The sequence below is a fragment of the Morone saxatilis genome, unplaced genomic scaffold, assembly GCF_004916995.1.
Source record: "Morone saxatilis isolate NCDOM2014 unplaced genomic scaffold, NCSU_SB_2.0 Contig12, whole genome shotgun sequence".
Classification (NCBI taxonomy): Eukaryota; Metazoa; Chordata; class Actinopteri; family Moronidae; genus Morone; species Morone saxatilis.
This window is the reverse complement of record NW_023339674.1, coordinates 19,504,638-19,519,466: the sequence shown is the minus strand read 5'-3', so window position 1 is coordinate 19,519,466 and position 14,829 is coordinate 19,504,638. Positions and strand designations below refer to the sequence as shown.

The 14,829-nt window shown below is 41.7% G+C and overlaps 1 protein-coding gene across 1 annotated transcript; it reads right to left on the bottom strand.

Moving 5' to 3' along the window:
* Positions 1-4,805: 4,805 nt before the first annotated feature.
* uap1 (UDP-N-acetylglucosamine pyrophosphorylase 1) lies at positions 4,806-14,001 on the bottom strand. The gene is made up of 10 exons (XM_035653937.1): positions 13,719-14,001; positions 12,240-12,444; positions 11,449-11,624; positions 11,151-11,323; positions 8,922-9,115; positions 8,687-8,827; positions 6,999-7,187; positions 6,695-6,736; positions 5,626-5,692; positions 4,806-5,505 (listed from the first exon to the last, which is right to left on the bottom strand). Exons 1-10 carry the CDS (start codon positions 13,999-14,001, stop codon positions 5,413-5,415), a joined length of 1,563 nt encoding a protein of 520 aa, XP_035509830.1. The 3' UTR covers positions 4,806-5,412.
* Positions 14,002-14,829: the final 828 nt, after the last annotated feature.

Sequence of the window (14,829 nt, the reverse complement as noted above, 5' to 3'; positions counted from 1 at the left end):
CGTGCGTGTGTGTGTGTTTGTCTTTTGGCTCATCTGCCATTATCTGGTTTTTGTGATTCAAGCAGCCTTCTATTAACAGCCTAATATTAACATCAGCAATTATTCCACAGTGGAAAATATCCCAAAAGAAACTTAATTTCTGTCACAAGAGCTACATCACCTTTGGTTTTGGAGGCAGACATCAAGTCAGAGACAAACAAGTAATTCAAGCTCAGAAATAAGAGGCACAAACGCACTCTGCTTTAGGCAACGAGTAACCTAATCCCCCTCGAACGGTAGGTGATGAGTGGGGTGCTGGTTTGGGCAGGGTCGAAGTTCAAGCACATGTGGCAAACAAAGTCAACAGTGCAGTATTTAAGGGATGATGTTCCCTGAAACGCTGCTATTTATACCAAATTACAGCATGCACCTCAGCTAGCGAGCGCACAGCTGGTTTTCTCTTGCCAGAAGCATTGATTTGACAAACACTTCCAATCAAACAACGTCTGCGTCGAGTTACAGCTAAGCTAAGTAAGCACCGGGTGCCTCTAGTGCAGTGTTTTGAATGTGGGGTTGAAATTACAGCCTTTGCTGTAGTGATTAGGGTCTGTATGTGAGGATGTCAGTCAGGCTCCGAACTCTGGAGGGAATGGTGGCTAATTGAAATGACATGTCAGAAAGATGCAGTGATAACACACTCCTGATGTGGTTCATCTATACTCTTTCTCTTATTCGTTCTATTTCTGAGAGTGTGTGTGTGCGTGTGTGTGTGTATGTATGTTTTAGCCCATATGTATGTGTACATACTTGTGCATCAGATATCAAGTTACAGACAAATAATGGAGTGATGGCGAGGGATCAAATCCCCCTTGAACAATCCCCCTCTCTCTGTTTCCCAACTGTCTGAACACATAAAAAAACACTAAATGTGAGTACATTATCCACTGAGATCCACCACAGGCATTTCATATATTCCCCTGTCATAAGCAATAACTCCTTCATTTCTGCTTTGACAAAGAGCTTATTTACCCTGATAAAGATGGTTTCCTCTTTATGTATGCAGCCAAGAGAGCACACAACAAAAAGGCCTTAAAGGAAAAATCCACACCCCTGTTCTCCAGTGCTGTCATAAATCGTCCATCTGTGGCGATCAGTGCGTTCCTGGACTTAATATGTGGTCAAGTTTTGTAATTTCACTTTTTGTTTTCCTCAACTTGATATGTCTACTTTGACTTCCATTACTTCTTTGTTTCCCACAGTTCAGCGCTGCGCAAAGCCCACACTTGGGTGAATAACAAACTGTGGATTGATATCTAAATGTATTTGAATACTGACCATTTCTAAATAAACAACAACTCCTTATTGTAGATAAAGAAAACAGGCTGGTTTGACATCATGTCATCTGCAACGTGTTTTGTGACTTGTCCAAACAAGAAGGTTGCACAGCACATTCAAAAAAAGACATATTTAAGCATTTTAAGATATATTTTCTCTTGAAATGAAGGTGGTAAAAGACTTCTTTGCAGTTACATGTACTCTGGAAATTTGAAGCCATATTCTTTGGCAATATCTCAGCACAAAAATAAACAGTAAAACCTGAAAGTCCTGCCTGCCAGCCAGCTGCCACTGATTATACAGTATACTTTTATATGAATCAATTACATATTTAGTCTAAAATATACTAATGATGATTACAATGATGTAAAAATTAAGAAAACTAGTAAATAATCATATTAGAGAGGCTGGAAACAACAAATGTTTGGGATTTTTGCGTGCTAAATGACATACAATTAATCTTATTGATCAGGCAGAAAACAAGTTCTACTCGTGTTCCCGTGTGGAGGCATTAAGGTCAGCATCAGACAAAAACAAAGAGCAGCCATGTGTACACACATTAAACCCAAAATCACATACACACACAGCCACCAAGAGACCTCAGGATCACCTTGACCTCTCCACAACAATTACGCCATTGATCACCTCTCCTGAGTCTTAACTCTTCAGATGAGTGTTGAGCTGAGTTACCACATAACTTCAACCAGGTAGAAAAGAGGCCTCTGTGTGGACATTTATCACCCACATACCACAGGAGGATACCTACATACTGCCTACATAACACCTACATAACACTGAGGAACATACACACCACCTCCATGACACAAAGGCAGGGCATGTACTGGAGGGACGGGAATCTTTTTCAAAGCTGTAACTCGAGTATTCAACATTTTCATCAGCTGACCGCAGTAAACTCTGAGAGAATCTAAGCGGCCATAAATGAGTCAGTTGTTTAACGTTTCCAAAAACATACTCCTAACTACCATGCCACAATAAAGCAAACAAAAATTGTGTGTGAGTTTGATGCGAGGCAAAATAAGAGTCACATAATTTTTTATATTTGTTACGCTTCTTTTGTTGCTTGTAAAAAAGGAGAGTTGGTGCCATTCTGCACAATAGAGAGGGATTTGTATGCTGCAGTAAACACCAGACAGCCAGAATTTAAATCATTAACAGTTCAACATATCTGTTATTTAAATTTCTTTTGGAAAGCGCTGTAGAATAAAAAATATCATCTGAAGGTTGAAGAGACCACTTTTGAGGCTACAAGTGGAGTTCTGATGACATTTAGAAAGAGAAGCTCCCTTAATTTTTATTCTTTTCTGCAATGCTAATCATTATTTGAAGTGAAAAGGCATTTAAATGAAGCAACGAGGCCTTAATCACGTCCAACCTCAGCAAAGTAAAACAGTGTGTTCAGTCTGAAACAGCTGGATCTGTAGCAGAGTGGAGGTTGAATCTGGCTCTGCATCGCTCCGCTGTCCACTCTATAGTCTGCCATGCAAACAGCAGCTACTTCATACAAAAAGGTACACAGAGTTCAAACATGCAACTGAAGCTCCCACTATGAAATACTTCCAAGGAAACTTTAAGGTACTCTCATAGACTTCAACAAAGGTGGCCAGAGTTTGAAGTCCTAACTTTACAGTCCAAACAATGATAAAGAGTAAAAGAAAAAGGATGACTTACTTGTAAGATGTCTTATCCTTTCAGACCATTTGTTCAGAGATGGTTTTAGATTATTCCAGTGAGAGTCAAGACGGCTGGACGTTACAATCCGAGCCGTTCTCTCTCGCTCGCTCACTCTCTGTGTCAGCCGCCTTCACCAGGGCTCAGTGGGCTGATGTAAGACACCCCTGCACGTAGGAAAAAAAGAGAGGGAGAGGAGAGGAAGAGGGAAACAGAGAGAGAGAGAGAGAGAGAGAGAGAGAGGGAGGCAGAAAAAAAACCCTTCACATTCTGTGGATTCTTGGGAGCGTGCCAAAGTCCCAGAATTCCACATGCCACACATAAGGTTTCAATTAAGTTCAAATCCAACGCTCAATCAGAAAGCTTTCTTCCTCCTGAAAAGAGCCTTTCTTTTGACAGCTAGAGGCTGAAGTAATTTCTCTGTTATTTTATAACAACATATAGAACTTACAGTGTATGTTGCTATTGTATTACAAAGTTTTGTAATTTGTAATTTAAAATAAATTACTAGAGTAAAACTAGAACAAGAGTAAATATGCTAGAAGCTAGTTTTAAACTCAGTAAATAGTGAAACCAGACGCATGAAAAGTGTGAGTCAAGTGTCAGAGAGAGGTCCTCCTCTGAAGGTTGTGAAGGTTTCATTCAGAGATATTATGACTTTAGCTTTTGTATTCTTTTTTGGCCTGCAAACATTGCCTGTAGTGGATCCTGAGGAGGAATCCATAATATCCTGCAGTAAAGTGACCCAATGACTGGAAGGAATTTTATTGTCTGCTTGAATGGAGATTTTCTTCAGCTGCTTTTTCACATTTTTATGCATGCTCGCCCTCTTGGTCTGTCAGTCCACCTCTTTAATCCAGACTGAAATATTTCAACAACTACTGGATGGATTTTGTACTGACATTCATGGGGATGAATGAAGCCTACTGACATTGGTGACTTTCACTTTAGCATGTGAGGTTGACAATTGTGATTTTGTGTGAAAGGTTTCCACAACTGCTGGATGGATTACCATAAAATGTGGTACACACATGTATAATCTCCTCAGGACTAATTGTGCTGACCCCTTAATATCTTGTCTGGTGGCATCATCATTATGTTAAAAAATGTAATTTGTCCAAATTTGCCCTAATGGCAAAATATGTGCAAAGCATTGAACCTGTTCAACATCAGCATTTTAGCATCATCATTGTGAGCATGTTGCCATACCAGCTTTAGCATTTAGCTCAAAGCACCACTGTGCCTACAATGGGTACAACCTCTGAGAACTGCTAGCATAAATATAGACTCATAGCCACATTAGACATTGAACAGAAGATCTCTGTAATACACTAAAGTTAATAAAATGTTTCACTGTGAATTAAATCTGTACAAACATCCATATACAGACCAGGACTCTGTAAAAGTGGGAGTTTTTCTGCTAAAGTACCCACACTGTTGTTATTTCACATCATAATGCAGTTATGGAGCAAGAGAGCAAGAAAGAAAATGAGTCGGAAAGGAGCCACAAAGAATATTTCCTGAATAGCTGCAGTGGCGTTGCATGCTCTGGCCCATCTTAAACGTAAACCATGTGCTGGAAACTCTGATTCAAGACACCAGGAGCTATAATGCAAAAAACACACCCTGCAGAGCCAGGCCAGTGAAACTCACACATTCACTGATATTGTTCGCTGATTTGTCAGAAAACTTAAGCTAATACTTATTTTTAATCTGTACATACATACACAGCCACCTCACAATATACAGCAAATACATAGTCTGTATGCACACACACAAACACATACACACAGGCAGGCAGGTTTTTCCAAGTAGGAAATTTCTTTAATAAAGATGGTAGAAATCATTGCATCTCTTAAAGCTGAATAATATCCAATCTTCAATGATTACAAGCAGAAAAGAAGCAGATATTATAAATACCCCCCACAGTCTGTACCATGTACCTCGATGCTAAAATGCTAAAAAGAAACATCTTTCTGATTGCTTCATCTCAGTCCAATGTTGTATAAAAATCACCAGGTAAAATGAGAAGATGGTAATTTCCACCTATAGAGCATCTATCAGTACATATAAAAATAATTCTCATAAGCGAAATAAATAGAAGCACCTGAAGACTGTTTCATCCAGTCAGTGTGACAGGGATTTCGTCCTTCATATCATGCTGTGTTCAAGTGCTCTTCAAAACAAATATGAACCAAGTATGACATACAATATACAAAGCAAAGAAACATTGCTGCTGAAAAGTAAACAATACACTTCCTCTTGCTCGTTCATTCATCTTGGACGGCCTCTTTCATGAACACATGCACGCACCATTTGTTATTGCACAGCGATGACATCACAGTTTCTCCCCTCAAGTGTTGAGAGACAAAGGGAGGTTGGTCTTTGAGTTGTCCCTCAATCATTGTCTTAAACCCCGTTCTTCACCAGCTCGTGGACTCCATTCTCGTCGATCATCAGTGTTGGATGAAACTCTCGTCCCTTCACCAACTCTTCAAGGCCCTTAAATTAGTAAAGGACACCATCAGGACATTGTTATTTGTGTACAAACTGGTTATTTCAGGTGGACAGCAGAACAACATACGGAGTTTCCATTTAACACAGTAGGCTTTGCCTCCTTACCTCTCCCCCGTAGGACACCAGTGGGGAGATCTCACATTTGATTGGCAGGTCTGTTCCGTCTTTCAGGCTGCGTTGGGAAAGGAACGAATTCAGGGAGGATCAGAAGAAAAACAAAATGAAACAGAATGAGTGATTCTCTCATTAAGGCAGAGGGGCTGTAGTTGAGAGAAGCAGCTGTGCATCCTTGACACAGCTGTTCTTCTACTGCGGCTTGTGATTAGAGTTCAAAAGGGCAGAGAATCAGAGTTCATCATTCCCAAACAGTGATTAGTCCTCCGACCCGTAACAGACCCCCCCCTAGAAGAAAACAGATGAATGACGGGTAATGTGGTTGTATCTCATCCCAGTGTTTCTTAAAAAACTGGAGGAACTTTTCACCACGTTGCCGTCGTTCAACTTGTTTTTTTCTAGATACAGACAACAATCACTAATCAGGTACTTCAGGTGTTTTCTGAGCAGCTGCCCATACACCTGTATCATGAGAATGAGGGAAAAGATGAATGATTGAGGAAAAAGCACACCCTTTAAGAGCCTGAATAACATTCATGGGCGCCATGAATGTTACTGAAGCACATGCTCATTTAAAAACAAGCCGGTGGATTTAAACTCAAAGGCAAACTAGCAAGCAATGAACGGCTGGCCTCGTCGGAACTATTTCACACACAAATCAACAGGTTCATCATCTGTCACAGGGTTGTCACTGAGAAAGTGTGACTGGTGCCCATTACCCAGCATGCAATACATTATGTGTATTAGTAGCAACCATCTGAGGGGAAAATGATCTGTCAGCAGGTCATTATGACTGTACATCATCTGACCAGGACACTGAGAGAACTGCGTTTTCAGTCGTCTACACTGATCCTCGCTGTCATTTCCTTCATCAAAACTGACTGCAAAGAGAAAAAATGGCTGCCGACTGGCACGTGTTGCTATTTTCAGCGGTAATGAAGGAAAGGGGATGCCAAGGATCAGAAGTAATGTTATATAGCGTTAACACGTCTGAGCGAGAGAGAAAGAAAGCCAAAACCCCGTCACCATGCGCTGAGTACTGCAGGGGGATAATAATTACTTTCTGTTGCCATCATCTGTGACACTGCCTGCTGCTCCGTCTCTGGAAACATTGTACACACAGGAGCAAGACCAAGCATGAGAGAAGGGGAAGTGAGAGTGTGAGGCTAAAAGAATATGATGTGTAAAATACAAAAAAAAAAAAAAGAAGCCACTGTATGTAGTTTGTACACAAAATGTGGAGAGTGTTGGGAAGGTGGGGAATGACCACGAGGGACCCGTTCTGTTCATGCCAAACGTGTGTGTGTGTGTCTTGTGAAGTGGTATGACATGCATGGTGCTGTTAGCAGGCTGGCTGCGGTCACCTGGGTATGGCGGGCACACGTCTGCCGTTCTCGTCGATGAAGTGGCCTCCAGCGTTGAGCACCCAGCGGTGATGGAGGGACATGAGGGCGTGTCTGGCTGTGGTGGGCGTGTCCTTTCCATCCTGACTGTCTGCATTCTTTAGAGGGGAGAATTCATCCTCCCGCAGCACCTCATACACAACAAATGCCCTGTTGGACGCACAGCAGCACATCAGCACAAAGGCAAACACACTGTGTTCCTGTACAGGCTGAAAAATGTAACGCTGGTGGTTTATGCTAAATAAACCATTCAAAGCCCATGGGTTATCTTAAGGATGCATGTTCATGAAAAGTTGACATTTTGGAGATACATAGTTTCACAGAACAGCAGTGATCATCACCATGGAAACTGCCCCATCACCAAAAATGAGGGGCCCTTGATGAAGACATTTAATCCCCAACTGCACCAATGGAGGCCACGAATCAGACCAGTATTTATACTGGACAGCTTTCAGGTGTCAAGTGTGAACAAAATCCTTGGTGAAACTAACTTGGTTAAATAAACGTTCAAAAACAATTAAACCCTTCAGCTGGCACATGAAGGCACAATTAATAAGTAAAAAAATATGGCCAATTAATAAATGGACAATAGAGAATAACTCATCACCCTGTCCTAAGGCGAACTTACCAATATTCATGAAACCACAGTCTGTGACAATTAATTAGATTTAGTATTTTATGTCTACATCTGAAGTTCCAAACCATGGATGAACTAAGAAAACTTTCCAAGATGGCGCCCCTTTCAGTCCTATGAAAGCTGCACACTAGGCACATATGCCTAAAACGTTTTTCAGAATTTCCAAATGGATCAAATTCTGATCATAGATTTTAAAAATGTATCCATTGTTTTACAGCTGTTCTTTTTGTGTATGGGAAAACGTCTTATTGCTCTAAAATGAAATGTGCATTATCAACAGCAACCAAATGTGCAATGCCTTTTGACTAAGACGTACATAAAATATGGCACATGTGGCCACACAGACACAGAGAGCCTCGACCAAACAGTACAGAGGAAGAACTTTTTCAAACTCTGGCTGCAGAATGAGTCAGTCCATCTGGATTCTGCTAAAGCTGCCAGTCTGCCAGCCCAGGCACAACTGTAATCCATCTCTTGAGCAACACCAAAAACTATTTCTCATCTTTTTTACTTTAAAATACAGCGAATAAACCTCGAAGGAAGCTGGACATGTCTGTAGTGTTTTTCCATCAGTCAATCATTACAGGAATCCTTTCATTAGATGTAAAGTTCTATTAGGAGTGGCGTGACTCAAAGGTGATGTCATGCAACACTGGAGGAGGTGGAATGAGTGAACAGCTCATAAACCTCCATCCTCCTGCAGAAAGCTTGGCAGCCTCAGTCTGCTGGACCAGACCTTGGAGCAATGGCAGGACTGGGGCTGGTGGGATAAGGATCGGGACTGGAAAAAGGGGTTGGTTCATGCATGGAAGGACAGATCAAGGACCAGTCAAACCCCGGGCCCGGAGGCCTGCCAAAAGAACATATGCAATCCAGCCACCTCTCAAAAGGAGCATAAGATATTCATTGTATTCTCGCTACTTTAAGGCATTTTAGTCTGAGGCGAGCGGCCGTCTGCTGATGCTGTCCCAAACTCTGTGCCCTCAATGGAAAAAAACACACTGTAACTCACTTGGCAAACTGGAAGATGTCAAAGACAAATTTTTCCATTTTAATCCCATTCGGTTTGTCTGGTTTGATTAGCTGACCCTCAGTATCCACGTGTGGGATCTTCTTCTGGGCCACGTGGTGCTGCAGCTGTGGCTCGTACTTCCTGATATATAAACACAAAAATAAAAGCTCATTGCTGCACATTTCCTTCAAATGATGTGGAGCTATGAGGAACACTCAGAGTGCATTAGTCTTACTTTACTACGTCTCTGAGGAAGGAGAAGCTGAAGAAGTGATTGGCCACATTTCCTGCGTTGAACATCAGTCGGCCGTCAGGGCTGCGCTTCTGAGCGGTTGCCAGGGTGATCTCGCTGTACTCCACCACCTGGTAACGCCCATCCACCTTGCAGACCACACCCACCGCCTCTGTCGGATTGGTTTTCTCCACCACCTGGAACCATGTCGCAACAAGTTTTAAAAAACTGTAACTACTAGCACAACTGAATGATGAACACATTTAATCAACATGTCAGTCAGCTTTAATTGTACTATATGATATCAATTAACAGATTTTTTTACTACCTAGAAAGTATTTTATATGAAAACAATAAAGCCTTGATGTTCCACCTTTATCAGAGATTATGTACATAATAGCTGGTGAATACCAAAATTATTAAAATGGAACTTGGAGTAAAAAAATAAGCTATAAGTTGAGTAAGTTTAATATTTAAATAAAGCTTAAAAACTGCTACGAAATGATCACATTTTCTTAAGTGTATTCCACTTTGTACAACCAGCAAGTTAAAGTCTGCAGTGAATGAAAAAAAAAACCCTCTCCCCATCTGTTGGTTGCTAATGACAGAGTGGAGTCCTGATGAGTGGGTTGGTGAACGGGGTGGGGTGAGGGGTAGAGGTGGCGGTGAAACCACATGAACTGTAGCGGAGCTTAGTAATTTATGATAGGAGGGTGGGACTCTGCTCTGATCTGATCCTTCCATCCCTGCTCCACCGCACAACTTATAATGTCAAGCAGGAGCGGGGTCTGGACGATCTTCAGTTCCACGCAGTTAAATATTTCAATCTATTCTGTGTTAGCTGAAAGATATATACAGCATGATAAAAAATGATCTTTCATTCTGGTTCTGCTGCTTCAGGCACTCTGGAAATCTAGCAAACATGACCTCATTTACCTGTGAGTTTACAGACGAAGTGGAAGCAAAACTGTGATAAAACGAACTGAGAAAAAAAAAACAAAAAAAAAAAAAAACATGGCTCTGTGTTTTGGCGTGCCATGTTTTTCTAAATCTAATTAGGCAGCGATGGTTAGTCACAACTGTAGGAATAACTCGCAGGTCACATCCTATTGCCCAAGCAGGATATTTAACATACTGTATTTTGACTTTTTTAAGACATAAAGGAAGTTTCCTGATCGTTGCAAGTCTGCTGTCTGGTTTATTGTTTATTGCTATTTGATTCTCCTATTGGTGGTAACCTTGGCAACAACTGCTCAAACAACTTTTACAGCAGGAGACCCGACTGATATCAGCAGCAGCAGGCCGATCAGCCACTTCAAGCCTTATTCTCATTGTTTCATCTCTTGAAAAAAGTTACAGTTAATCATGAATATGGTTTATTTACTACTGGGACAAATTTGTACCCTGAAAAGCTTTTTTCCTTCCCAAAATAAAGTACACTCTGTCCAAAGACACTGTTTAGGAAAAACACACCATGATGAGAAGTGAAGGAAGATTCTGGGCTCAACCTTCAAATTTCCTAGAAAGCTGTAATGAATTTATTGCTCCACGAGACTAAAGAGGGAGACAAAGTGGCCCCTATCGCCACCCAGTGGTGAAACGTGAAGGGTGCAGTTGTGTAGAAACAGTTTAACTGTTCACAGAAAACTGACCACACCTTTTATTACAAGACAGAAACACAAGAGAAGGATATGAATCAACCCCCGTCACCCTTCAGGACCTCCTGGAATTTAAAAAGAAAAACTAGACCCTGCTTTGAAAACACTGACTGGATCAGACACATTCAGCCCTTACAGCTCGACTACTGACGCAGTTTGCTGACTTATCAATATTTGAATAAGTAATATGGGCGTTTCTTTTCCCTGTTTGATTATTTGATTAATAATCAGTGTGTGCATGCATCAGTACAATATTATTATTACTTCCTGGTCTGATAAAGTTTATTGGGAGCTCAATAGTGAGGGATCATTGTAACTTTATGACAGGAACATAACAGGCCTTATGCTCAACCTTTTCTGACATCATTATTCAGGTGCTGTGATCAGGATGGCTGCTTCTTAAAAAGTAACACTATGAAACCACAACAAAAAATGCTGCACCACAATCTCTGATGACTCAGTTTCATACCTAATTACCTCTAGAATTAATCTTAAGACTTGTGATGAAAAAAAAGTGCTGCAGAGACCCTGAATCAGAAAGAAAAAGACAGACAGAGCAGGAGGTGTGACCAACCTTAGCTCCACAGTCCGCTCCCTTCTGCACACAGAAACCAATAAAGGCAGGGTCTGCCACTTTGACCAAGATGTTATCTACACAATACACATGGATGGATTCAACCCCCCTCCGCTCCATGTCATCCATGATGCCTTGGTTCCCCAGTGCTCTGTAAAGACCCCCGTTCCCATCTGAAATACAAACACAGACGCACTCATTTGAAACAAACACCACAAAAAAGACAACAACAACAACAACAACAACAACAACACCACTGTGTATGGATCTAAAAGGCACAAATCCTGAGTGGGCTCACCAGGGGCCATGGAGAGCTTTCCCTTGCTCTCCAGGATGATTTTGCCTTTGTAGTCCATGGCTGGTAGCATGCCCTGCTGAAAGAAGACGATGTTGTTCTTGTCCAAGCCAAAATAGTTATGTTGTGAGAAGAAGTCCTTGGTGGACTCCATTGTCCTGCCACTGGTCATAATGTACCTGAAGGCAACACAGAAGGAACTTAGTGCTGATTCACACATTTGTTTTCCTCTCTATTTTAAATGATCAGGGAAGAGGGGATACGTGCTGAGGAACCCACTTCCAAGTAAATTAACATTATCTGTTTATTTTTTGAATACTGTAGAAAGTCTTACAAGAAAGCTGACGTCAGCACAGCCCAGAGTTTAAGAATATGACGGACAATAAAATTTTTAACAACTTCCGTACAGAATCACCTGTAGAAGATTATGTCATTATGCAATTCTGCTATAATCTTCAGTGTTATGTAGACTTTATGCACTCCACTGCCTTCCTGGTATCGCCCATCTTTCACATTTTCAAACTGTCCTTAGATCTGCTCTACAGGGAACTAATCCTTTTCCAGTAACACAACTTCCTTGACTGAGTGTCCTTTGATCCAGGCAGTAATTTGACCCAGTAAATTATCATGCAAACACAACTGGGTCAGATGGTTTTAACTTTCATTATGAATAGAGAGACAGTACTGGGTAGCTCAGATCTGTTTGGTTTTTTCATATAAAGCAGCAATTCAACTGACAGGCTTCTTTACTAAAATGCTGCAGTCATCTCTTCCTGAGTAACATGATGTCTCACCAGGGAATACAGCACTTGATTTTGTGTTTCTGCTCAGCCAGCTGTTGCAGCTTCAATATGCGTTCAGCCTGGATCTGAAAGAGGGTTTTGTGGGTCGGCAGCCCCACGTCGTACATGCCTTTGGGGTAAGAGACCCCTAGTCTGGTTCCCTGGCCCCCAGCCAGCAGCAGGACCGCCACTTTACTCTGAGAGATGCAGTGCAGACCTGAAGCAACACAGAGCAGTTTCAGTTATAGTAGAAAGACTGTGTGTTGTATAAACTATTTAAGACACAGAAACATATATTTTTTATCTCTTATAATGACCATAGTGCTTTCTTATTGCTTAAATAAATCTTTGATAAACAACTAACGTAACCAATGTAAAGCTGATAACATTCATCAATAACATTTAAGTGATCAGCCAACATTATATGACTAGTTCTACAGGACTTTGGCTATGTGACATAATAAACTTGCCCTGGACTGATACTGATCCTACCCAAATCTTTATTGTGGTTTATTAGTTTATAACGGTTCCAGTTTATCTTACATAAACTGCTGCTACGTGACTTGATATGCAACACTCTTTTTCATACATATGCCAAAAGACAAGGTTCATACCAGCGGACCGAACGGGCCAGCTAGACTTTGACTACTCACCCAAACGTACAAACACACACATGCAGTCACACACGCAGTCACACGCACCACGCCCTGCACACAGATTTGGTCTCGACAGAGCACAGTGACCTCACAAACGAAGGTCAAGCAGCAACGTTATTTACGTCAGGCTCAAACTAAAACCAGATGCTGCCCGCCTCCACTGTCATCCTCCCCCAGGAAAAAAACTCACCAGACTAAAGCTAAATGGTTGGACCCCCACTGCAAGGGGGATTGCGCAAAGTAAAATGAACATGACTTACTCATACGTCAAATCTACGCAGGAGACTGAGACTGGGAGTAGTTTGTGAGTTTAGACAACCACACAGCAAGCAGAGAGGGAGTCTCTGATGCTCCTCAATGTGGATGAGCTATTACAAGGTTTACTTTAAAAGGCTGCTTTTGTGTTGGCCTAAAATAAAAGTAAGACAAGCTATCAGGACACCCACTGCCCCACCTCAACATCAAAGCATCTGGTTTACCATGTGATGTTTTAATCCCTTTCAGGCTTCCCTGTCTGATACCAGGAGATCTTCTCTGTCACCTGTGGGCCATCACTTCGTGTTCGAAAGTTGCTCAACAACAACAACACTTTAATTGCTTGGCTTCAGTCTCTGTAGGGGATTATTGTCCCTGCAGTAAGTCTTGCTTAACAGCTGGTAATTGCTCACATATTCTCTCCGGCTGTATGACATTGTAATAAAAACCTGACCCCATCCAATAAAACTAAATATTGCCAGAAATATCCCCTTCTTTCCTTATAGCATGTAGTACACTGACACATACAGTAGCTGTATGAATACAGTTTCTGGGAGGAAGCGGTTTTGATGGAACTGACCTGTTAGCTCCCAGTCTTTAAGACTCTCCCTGTCCCTCGTCACACTCCCCAGCACCTCCCGGGGCACCGGCTCCATGCGGGCGTCCATCTTCTCGTGTTTGCTGTTGCTGGATGTCTCCATGGCGTTCTTGAAGAATCCGTTGATCTCCTGAAAGTCCATCCCCTGCAGGTCGAGGGTCAATTCGGCCTGCTCAGCAGGGCTCAGCTGGTTCCAGAAATGCAAGAGGTGAGACTGGTCGGCTTCAGCCAACCTCTGGGCGAGTCCGCTGGTGCTTGGGTCCATGATCACCGATGCTTTTGATTAACTCTGCCACACTGGAACACAAATTAAAAAATGTGACGAGTGGTTACTGGTGAGCAGAGCTTTACCTACCACTGAGGATACCAAAGACATATATCTCTCATATAGCTCTACACATTTAATCATAATGAAAGGAGTTTGGTATTTCCCACCAGAGTTACATACCTGGTCATAATGTAGGGAGATACAATATCTGGCTAGTTAAAACCTTCGGAGGTGGGTGGAGTTGTTGTGAGGAAAACTGGAATCATGACTTCAGTATTCCTACAATCCTGGTTACTGCTGGTATAACTAGCATAACCGGTGACATGATACAACACCCAGCGTGACATTTACATATTGTAGTAGGACTGCAGCCAGAGCCTTGCTTAAAATAACTGCTGGTATGTTATAGACTGTCTTTGTAGGACACCCACACCCACAATCAGGAGCTTGTTGGACCAGGAAATCATCACACCACTGCTGGAGAGGATCTTTCAGCACTTTAATGGGATGCTGAGGGTTACAGCACCATACACTGGCTGAAAACTGAAAGCTGACAGAAATACTGTATAATTCTGTTATGAAATATTCATAACACTTTCAAACTGGTTCAAGTCTCCACAGGGTTTCCAAGTTGAGTCTATCCTATTACCACAGTAGTGTTAAGGTAACTACTGTCTGTATGATCATGGTGTAATGAAACAGGCTCTCTTTTTTACAGTAAGCACGTTTGCTGTCCGGGATACATTAGCAATCATTGTGTTTAGCCCATTGACAGTAGATATATAAAAGTACACACACACACACATATATATATATATATAAGTA

Bases quoted from the DNA above. Each gene is read 5' to 3' on its own strand.
- uap1 (XM_035653937.1), bottom strand. From the start codon at position 14,001: ATGGACCCAAGCACCAGCGGACTCGCCCAGAGGTTGGCTGAAGCCGAC. The intron at 12,445-13,718 runs GTCAGTTCCATC...GTGTTGCTTCAG, and splicing joins TAAAGACTGGGAGCTAACAG to GTCTGCACTGCATCTCTCAG. The intron at 9,116-11,150 runs GTTGGTCACACC...ACATGGTTCCAG, and splicing joins GAGCGGACTGTGGAGCTAAG to GTGGTGGAGAAAACCAATCC.